Source organism: Tursiops truncatus, chromosome 14, assembly GCF_011762595.2.
Source record: "Tursiops truncatus isolate mTurTru1 chromosome 14, mTurTru1.mat.Y, whole genome shotgun sequence".
Classification (NCBI taxonomy): Eukaryota; Metazoa; Chordata; class Mammalia; order Artiodactyla; family Delphinidae; genus Tursiops; species Tursiops truncatus.
Genome location: NC_047047.1, coordinates 12,825,252 through 12,835,671, shown reverse-complemented (window position 1 = coordinate 12,835,671; position 10,420 = coordinate 12,825,252). Strand labels below are relative to the sequence as shown.

At 40.3% G+C, this 10,420-nt stretch overlaps 1 protein-coding gene across 1 annotated transcript in view; it reads left to right on the top strand.

Annotated features, from left to right (window-relative positions):
- Positions 1-668: 668 nt before the first annotated feature.
- The window catches only part of SMYD1 (SET and MYND domain containing 1), a 45,889-nt gene continuing 36,137 nt past the window's right edge, over positions 669-10,420 (top strand). The window contains exon 1 of the mRNA XM_033838412.2: positions 669-1,627. Within this exon, the coding sequence (XP_033694303.1) occupies positions 1,491-1,627 (137 nt within the window). The 5' untranslated portion in view covers positions 669-1,490. The remainder of the gene's footprint in view (positions 1,628-10,420) is intronic.

Below are 10,420 nucleotides of genomic sequence, written 5' to 3'. Positions count from 1 at the left end.
GGGGGGCACCCAGTTTTAAAGGTCTTAACGTGTTTTGGTCTTTCGGATACATCAGAAGTCACTGAGTTATCCTCTGGTTCCAGGGGCTATGCGTTATGACCTAAAAATTGGGATACGTGGTCTGACAGAGGATTCTGCATCTGCTTCCAAGAGTCAAAGAAGTCTCAGGAGATGCAATTTGGTTAAAGACACATCAGAATTTCTAGCATATCTTGATGGCTTGGGGAAGATAACGTGACAGAATAAATAAAATAAATTTGCTATCATTTAATAAGTTCTGTACTAAGTACCAAGTGCTGTGCTATGTCCTTTGTATATATTATCTCATTTACCAGTGAGGTAGAAATTATCACTCTTGTTTTACAGGTACTATCTCAAAGTTGTTCTAGTAGGCTCAAAAGTCAAACACAGATCTATCTGACTCAGAAGCCAGTGCTTGTAGACTACTACACTCACAGAAACCCGGAGCACAGAAATCTGTACACAGATGCATCCCTGAAACTAAAAATATTACCTTGAAGGTAAGCCATAGCTCCAGATCTGCAAATGTCTTTCTTTTCAACATCAGTGAGAGCTGCCTGGAGATCGAGATGAGTAGCATTTAGTTCAATAGAGATTTTAGAATAATCCTTCCAATGTCCTCATTCCTGGGAAAGAACAAGGTATTGGTATTTTTCTGGCAGCGGACACCCATTTAAGGGAGATTTGATAGAATGATAGACATGAGGGTTTTCATTTTCAAGGCCTACCTCCTCTCATAATACAGCCTGAGTAATACATCATCAGGGAACGCTCAGACCTCCATGCCCCAGGTGGGGATGTTGTGGGAGCCCCAGGTAATACTGGAGAAGAGGGATGTCCCTTGGAGCCTAAATAGTACTGTTATATACACTGCAAAGGGGTCAATTTAGCATCTGCTGCTCTCTGCCAACAATCTACCCGTGGGGGAGGGAGTAGGGAAACAAGGGGCCCATCTGACTTGAGAAAGTCCAAGCCTGACAGCTGAAGGGTCCCAGAGCAGCAAGCATCACCTCGCCTCTTCTCTTGGACCATGTCAGCTGTCTGCTTTGGATTGACAGAGGCATCTGGCTTCTAAAAATACCCTACTGACCAAGGGCTGCCTATTCCAACTACAGCTGGGCATGACTGCAATCCAGGGCTTCACGACTCCTTGCAAAGGAACTTTTCCAAAGTTTTCAGGCCCAATTTGAGAAGCACACCAGCCCATGGTCATTTTCGACTTTGTCAGTTTTGCTGGGCGGTGAATGGGACCCTTCCCAGGTCACTGTCCTCTGGCCTGGCCCATCCCCGTCTCCAGGAAAAGAGGCAGAGGGGGGGTGAGGGCCCGGTGGCTGAGAGGGGGTAGGGAAGGGGAGGTGCCTGTCCATTTATAGTCTTGCTGTTGGGATGTTGAAGGTGCTGAAATAGCAGCGAGGACAAGGGACTTGGCTCAGTGTTAAATATCTGCCGAGCTGCCCGAAGCTTCTGAGATGACAATAGGGGGAATGGAGAACGTGGAGGTCTTCACTTCTGAGGGCAAAGGCAGAGGTCTGAAGGCCACTAAGGAGTTCTGGGCTGCTGACGTCATCTTTGCTGAGCGGGCTTATTCCGCAGTGGTCTTTGACAGGTACGGAATGTGGGTTGTCTTCTTTTCTCCCATTGGTTTGGCCGGTGCCGCATTCTCGAATACTTTGCTCTCAAAATCAGCAGGGAAAGGGATACAATCCATGTGACCATTGATAACGCAGGGCACTCGGACAGCTAAGTGTTTGCTGGCATGACTGTTTCTGCAAACAGTCATGGCCAATGGGGTTCGCTCTGGTGCCCGGGAGGGTTGCAAAGGTGAGCAAAAGCTTTGGGGCACGCTCTCAGAACACCAGTGAACTTGGCCGAGTGGGAGTGCTGTGTGTGGAGAGGGTGGAGGGACAGGGAGTGGAGAGGTGGGTGTGTTGCCCTAGGTAATGTTCTCGTATGGAAGCCTCCATGTTTTTAGTTTCTGAGGTGTAATAAATATATTAGAGGATTAAGTCATTGCTAAGACTTTAAAAAAGTAATTGTAAATACACAAGTAATCTGGAATCCACTTACCTTTAAAAATTAGAATATCTCCAATGAACTGGAATCCCCTTTCACCTTTCCCACCCCATGTCCCAGTCCCCTCTGTCTTTCCTCAGAGGTAACCCTTGTTATGATTTTAATGTGTTTCCTTCTAGAATGTTCTTGTACTATTACATATATCTCTGTCTATCTATCTATGTATCTATGTATCTATCTATCTATCTATGTACCTGCCTGCCTGTGTATATCCGTACTTATCAAGAAGTATGGCTGTCGTTTGTCTGTTTTTTCTTTTTAACAGAAATGGTGTCATACTTCTTTTTTCTTCTGGCTGCGCCATATAGCTTGGGGGACCTCAGGTCCCCGACCTGGGCTTGAACCCGGGCCGTGGCAGTGAAAGCCTGGAATGCTAACCACTAGGCCATCAGAGAACTCCCAATGGTATCATACTTTGGATGTCATTCTGGAACTTGCTGTTTTCACTCAACGACATGTTTTGATATATATCCTTATGGGAATTATAAGTCTATAGCCACTTCTTTTAAATCCTCGAAGATCTGTGTTTTTCCTGCCACACGCAGATCTATCCATGTTGATGCATGTGCTGTATGGACTGCTGTGGATTTTAACTGCTGTGGACTGTCTACCCTATAAATACATGAACTTTTGAAAATCTGTTCCCCTATTGAGAGACATTTGGTGGTTTCCAATTTTTCATAAAAACAAACATTTCTGTGATCAAAATCCTTGACCGTGTCCACTTGTATTCATGTGTGATTATTCTCTAGGATAAATGGCTAGAAGAGGAATCACTGTGCCATAGGGTGTGCTGTTTTCCATTTTAATAGGATCTCCAAAGTGGCTCTATTAAATTACATCCCCATTTCCCCACAATCCTGTCCATACTTGACCACCAAACTTTTAAAGTAGTACTAAATCTTTCTTTATTAACAAAACAAAACAAAACCCTGCACTGTGATCAAATCATGACAGTATCCTCTGAGCCCCAGAACTGGGGTGACCTGCCTGACGTTGAAGTGGTCTGAATTAAGATGGCCTCTGATAATCTAGGCTTTGTGGTTGGCTCACTGTATGACCGTCCTGAGAATAGGCACGGCTTTTCAGAGATAATTTGAGTAGCATTCAAATTCTCATTTCTTCCAGTTTACCAAGACCTTCAGGGAAAAGGCAGTGAACAGAGTACACGGCTAGCTACAGCTGAAGAATTTAGGGGGGCTGAGATGACAGTAATACCTCTTCAAGGGGAGCGTGTCTTTATTTACTTGTGTGTGTGTGTTGGGGGCAGTTGAGGAGTCAGTTGGATTCAGAATTAAGACATAAAAAGCTAGAAACACAGGAACTCTGAACAATGATCTTGTTACTATTGCTGAGTTGCCACCTTGCCTTTTATGGAACACCTCTGTGGGTGTCTCCAATTCCCTAAAAGCCAATATAGCCAATCACGTTTCGTTTTCAAGAGCGTTTGGAATTGAGCAGGTTTTCTTTCCATTACAAGAGTAAAACTTAGGAAGAAAAAAAATGTATCTTCACGCGAAGCTAACATTAACACTGTTGTCTATTTCCTTCCAGCTTATTTTAAAACATAGGTTTCATCTGTACTATTAGCTGGGATCTTATAAACTATCATGGCTTTTCATTTAATGATTTAAGTACCTTCTGCGTTACTATACTCTCTTCATAAACATAGTATTTAACGGCTGCGTGCTTTTTGACCACTCCTTTATAACTGGACATTTAGGTTGTTTACCTGTTTTTCTTACTATAAAGAATTCATCATTCATTTGAAGTAATAACTCTAAAAAACTTTAGTGTATGTTGTGGATAAGATTCTAATAAAATCTTATATTATTGTTACAACACTAATAAAAATTAGGATGATTGGAGTAAACAATCTTTAAAATGATTAAAAACAATCTAAAAGACTATTTTAAAAAGTGATTTACCCAGCACACCTGAAATTAACACAACATTGTTCATCGACTATATTTCAATAAAAAAGAAAGATAGATATTCAAATTACTGTTTCACAATTTTAAAAAAAGTGATATACTCAAACTCATCACTGCACAGATGAGGGAACTGCTCGGGCGCACCTGAGACAGCCCAGAGAGGCGTCAGAGGAAAGCTTTGCTCATCCTGTCTTCACTCCAATTTTAGGCTCCTGTGGAGACTCAGCCGCTGTAGAGGAGAAAACTGACTGGAGAGGTAGGACCAGGTGACCCACAAAAGTCACTCTATAAAAGAGGCACCTTCTAATCCATGTTATTGCAAGCCGTGTTATTTCTGCCTTACCCTCCAAACACAAACATGAAGAAAGATTTTATCTTTAGTTGAGTACTGCATTAAATGAAAATCTCTTCTTGCAAACGATACATGACATGTACATGTACGTATATATGTATGTTATGAAGCATTACAACAAAGGAACCCCTGTGAACCACCATCCTACTTAACTAGAACATTCTAATACATGCATCTTCCCTATCTTTCCCTATCCTGTCTCATACTTGTTGCAAAGGTAACTACAGCAGTATCCTGAATTTTGTGTTATTTATTCCCCTGCCTTTTGAATACTAGTTTTATCACATATGTACATAGTCCTAAACAATATACACTTTAGTTTTTATAGTTTATTTTTCATCTTTTCTATATAGCTTTTTTTTTAAGATTTAATTTTATTGATTTTTGGCTGCTTTGGGTCTTCGTTGCTGCGTGCAGTCTTTCTCTAGTTGTGGCGAGCGGGGGCTATTCTTCGTTGCAGTGCGCGGGCTTCTCCTTGCAGTGGCTTCTCTTGTTGCGGAGCACGGGATCTAGGCACGCAGGCTTCCGTAGTTAGCATGCGGGCTCAGTAGTTGTGCCTTGCTGGCTCTAGAGCACAGGCTCAGTAGTCATAGCGCACGGGCTTAGTTGCTCCACGGCATGTGGGATCTTCCCTGACCAGGGACTGAACCCGTGTCCCCTGCATTGGCAGGCAGATTCCTATCCACTGTGCCACCAGGGAAGTCCCTATTTATCATCTTTTAAACCATGGTATAATGTTATATGTGGTTTTATGCCTCTTTCACTCAAATGTAGTTCTATTATTCATCCATGTGGTTTTGTGTTACTAATAAAACGAATAAGCTCTGTGTGTGTAGGTACCACAATTTATTTTTCCGTTCTCCTGCAAGTGGTTGCTATGGCCATTTTTGTTTGTATCTCTTGGTGAACAGATACGTGAGGTGAGCATCCTAGGAGTGGAATTACTGGTTCATAATATATGTGATATTCAGCTTTAAAATATAATGCTGCTGGGCTTCCCTGGTGGCACAGTGGTTGAGAGTCCGCCTGCCAATGCAGGGGACGTGGGTTCGTGCCCTGGTCCGGGAAGATCCCACATGCCGCAGAGTGGCTGGGCCCATGAGCCATGGCCGCTGAGCCTGCGCGTCCGGAGCCTGTGCTCCGCAACGGGAGAGGCCACAACAGTGAGAGGCCCGCGTACCGCAAAAAAAAAAAATAAATAAATAAATAAAATATAATGCTGCACTGTGTCATGCTGACTTACAAGTTGAATTGCGTCTTTGCTAGAATAGACGGGGCTTAGCATTAAGAGCAACAATCCAGGACTTTATAATATAGTCCTTAGTCTGGTTAGGATCTCTTTAATTTTGCTTGTTGGAAAAACAGCTGGTCTGCTTAAACATAAAGGAGCAAGAATAAAAGAAAGATAATCCATTCAGACCTGGCAAATGTGTAGCACTTGGGCTACCATGATCCCTGGCAGACATGGCTAATCAATCAGGCAACTCCTTTCTTCTGAACTCCAATTTGTACTCCAGGGAGTACTCCAGGGAGCCACTGCTAATCAACCAAAACTGGTATTTAAAAGAAAGCCTATTTGCCGTCCCTTTTAGGTATTTTGGGTTGGGTGCTGGAAAGGGATGAAGGCGAAGTAAGTGGTAAGGTCAATTTACCAAGGAGTTGTTTTACATGGATTTGGTCTTTCAAAATGGATGAGACCCCAGGGGTGGTGAAGGGGCTGTTCAAGGTTTCTCTCTGTCCCTCTAGCTCTGTACTTTGAGGGTTCCCAGTTCCAGGGAGGACAGAGAATAGGAGCTCCATGATTCCTTAGCCTGACTGATCTTGCTTATTTCTGCATGAGGTAGGGCTAATATGGAAATTCATTATGCTCTCTTGTATAGATTTTTTTAAAACTTATTTTAGAAAATATAGGAGAACCAAAGTAAGAAAATAAAAATTCTCTGCAACCTTAGCATTTACAGAAAACTACTGTTAACCTTCTGGTACATATCATTACAACTTTTTTTTCTTTAAAAATTGAGGTATAATTGGCTTCTTACAATTCTTTTATGCAAATATGATGCATATAAAATATTTTCTTGATCCCAGCGATTTGTAGGTGGAGGGTAGTGGTGGGAGAAACACTGTATTAAATGTATACCTTGATCATAAAATGCTTCCCTAAATTCAAGATATTAAAATATTTGGGGGAGGTTATTTTACAATGAAAGGAATGTGACACAATATAGTATTTTATCAATTCTAGAATACACGTTTCATTTTAACACCTCTGAAATCATGATGTATCCTAAAATCTATGGCTCATTATGATTTAATTGGGAGCATTTTGATGCTGTTGTTTCTTAATGGTAAAAAAAAAGTAGTGCATTTAATAATTGATGATATCTTAGATTCAATGTAATTAACATATACATTTTTTCTTTACACGAAAGTGGAAGTATTGTGCAACTTGTCTTCTTTACTTCACGATATATTGTGAGCAACTTTCCAAACCTTGATTATCCTTTCAAAGCATTTTTAATGACTGTATAAGATTCCTTTTGTTGACTGTTGTCCATCAATTTGACAAGTGTTACATTTTGGATATCAAGGTTCTTTCCTACTTTTCCTAGTAGATCTCTCCTTATGTCTCTGATTATTTATTAAAAATGAACTAGAAATATATATTTTGGATTCAAAAGACATTTTTAAGGCTCTTAATGTAGATCTCCAAATCACCCCACCAAAGGGGATCAAACCAGTTTTCTCCATGAGTAGTAGAGCCTCTCCTTCCCAACTCTGGCCAGCATGGAAAGCTATCTTTTACTTTTGTATTTTCCACCTTAACCTTTAAAACTTATTTTAGCGTTATTTTATTTTGAAATTTTTTATTATTATTAGGGAGATGAAAGGTCCTTAAAAATATGTTTATTGGGGAATTCCCTGGACGTCCAGTGGTTAGGACTCCGAGTTTCCACTCCTGGGGGCTCAGGTTCAGTCCCTCATTGGGGAACTAAGATCCTGCAAGCTGCACAGTGTGGCAAAAAAAAAAAAAAAAAAAAAAAAAGTTTATTGGTTGTTACATTTCTTCTTTTGTTATTTGTCTATTTTATATTGATGCCCTCATTTTAAAATTATGTGTAGCTCATTTGTTTATTACTTCTTAATGTTCAAGACTTCTAAATTTTCTGAATTCTTTTGCATCATTTTGGTTTCTTAGCTCATTGGATTTCTTTTCTTTTTTAATATTTATTTATGTGTTTGGCAGCACTGGGTCTTAGTAGTGGCAGGCGGTGTCTTTAGTTGTGGCATTCAAACTCTTAGTTGTGTCATGTGGGATCTAGTTCCCTGACCAGGGGTTGATGCCAGGCCCCCTGCATTGGGAGTGTGCAATCTTAGCCACTGCACCACTAGGGAAGTCCCCAGCTCATTGGATTTCAATTCTTTTATAGTCCTCAATTAGTTTTGACTTTCTTTAATTTTTCATGTCTTTTATATTTAAAACTATCCATTTTTCTCATTTTACATGTATCTTTTAAAATGATGTCTAAGCTTTAAGTTTCTTTTTTTTCTTTTAGTTTACTTTTATTCCAGTTACTTATTGTCATTGCATCTTTCATTTTCCTTTTTTAGCTTATTTAGTTCATTTTACATCAAATGGAATGAGAAGATAAATGGTTTTAGTCTTAAGTGTGACTCAGGCCTCAGCAAGGAGATTGGATCCTTGTCTTTTCTGTGCTTGGTCTTGGAAGGACCCTTCCAGCCCTCTGAAGTACAACCTCCATCTTTTCCAAACTGTAAAATCAATCAGTTGGTTAACCCAGTTGACCCACAGACTAAGGTCCATGGGGCACAATTTATTACAATATGAATAAAGTCACATCATCACCATCACCTTCAAACAATACCCACAACCAAAAGATACATGCTCAGCCTGGAATAGATTCCAAAGAATTCACCAGGGACATGAACTTGAAGCATGTTTTACAGTAACATTGAAAAACTTCTCCTAATAGCCATCTACCGATACCAAACTGTTATTTGCAAGAAAGAGGGTTCTGAACTTTTTCTTTTTTAATTGACAGAAGAGTAAGAAATGGGCACCTCAAGCAGAAGATACAGAGTCATATTTCAGGTCAAAATGGGAGAGATAAAAAGTCCTAGCCAGAGCTCAAGCCATTTAAGAAGGTCTTAGATATCCTTACCTTTAGAGACACCAACTCACAACATGTCAAAGTGTAGTTTTGCTTACCACTTCTGAATGGACTTTCATAACGCTGCTTTTGAAATTGTTATTAAATTCCAGTTTGCATTTTTGTTTTTGTTTTAAAAAAATTGGAACTATTAAAAGGTGTTATCAGTCCCAATCCTTTTCCTGGGGCACCTGCAAGCTGTTAGGCCTTTGACACTGAGCTTCTATTGCCTGATAGGTAGAACAGGGCTGTAGGCACAGTCTGGAGATGGAAAGTGCTATTTTCAAGGTTGTATATTTCCTGGTGACAACCTGGCAGAGATGATGTACACGAAGAGTCGGGCCATAGCGGGGAATTGAGTCATATGACCCTGAGGATCTCTTCCAGCCTGAGATTTCTGGGTTGCACCATTTCTTCAGTACATGCAAAGGACTCCAGTTCAGGAAGAGAAGGGTGCTAAGCTAATATAGGAATAAAGCTTGTTCTGATTATTATTTTATTTTAGCATCAAATACAAGATATGGCATAGGAAATGTGCTTGTGGGCATCTCTAGAAGCCAAAAATACGATTTGATTATTCTTTTTTTAACAGTTCCAGATGTCTTGAATTTAGAGTATATCTAGCCTACTGGTTCCTAACCTGAGTCCACGGATCCTTAGCTAAGGAAACACCTATAATTGGAGGATCAAAGTTTATGTGGATGTGCATGCATGCTTTTTATTTCTGGGGAGAAAGTTATCTCTTTCAAAACGATCCTCAACCCAGAAGAAGGTCAAGACCTATTGAATTCATACAATCGTCTCTTACAGATGAGGAAACTGAGGCTTTCGCCAGGTCACAGGCGTGAGTCATAGGGCAGGTATGAATCTCCCAGGATCTCGTCTGTCATCATTTCTCACTGCCTCCCATGCCCTGACACACAAGTGGGCCCAGCATTGCCTACTTAATTTTCTTTTGTTCTTGTCAGTCCAATGAATATTATTTAGCCTTAATAAAAGAAAGAATACACACCCATCAATTTCAGAAGAATAAACATCTGGTTCTGGGGCTTGAGAATGGTTAGATCCAAAAACTCATAGGTAAGAAATAGAAATATACTTGTGATTATACAGGAAAAAGTGTTTATAATAACAAACCAATGTATTAGTTTCCTACTGTTGGTGTAAAAATTACTACAAATTTAGTGGCTTAAACAACACAAATTTATTATTGTACAATTCTGGAGGTCAGAGATCTGAAATGGGTCCACAGGACTACGTTTCCTAGACTTTTCTAGCTTCTACAGAATGCCTGCACCCCTGGGTTTTATCTTCAAAGCAGCTACGTAGCACCTTCTCCTCCTCTGACCTCCCGTCTCCTTCGTATTAGGACGCTTGTGATTACGTTAGGCCACCCAGATGATTCAGGATTACCTCCGCATCTCAAGGTCCTTAATCTTAATTATATCTGCAAAGTCCCTTTTGCCATGTAAGGTAATTCGCAGTTTCCAGGATTAGGACATTGACATTTTTGGGGGGCTATTTTACAGCGTATCACAACCAATCATATGAATTTCCTATTAATCCAATTTATCACAAAAGATGTTAAGAAGTGGCAAGGATAGTGGATTTTTTTTTTAAGTTCTTGACTAGGTCCTAAATGATTCTGTTTAAAGAGTTGAAAGTGCCCAAGAGAATATGAGAATATCTATCTATCTATCTATCTGAGTAGGGAAAAATAAAGATGAGAACATGAGAAAAAGAAAGGTATTTTAAAAGAAATTACTGTCAGCCGGGCTTGTTTGAAAATCAAACCGACTATGAGCTTCTTCAGGTCCCGTGGAGAGAGTTGGGCTTTCAGCCCATGTAATTCTATGTGGGCCCATGGG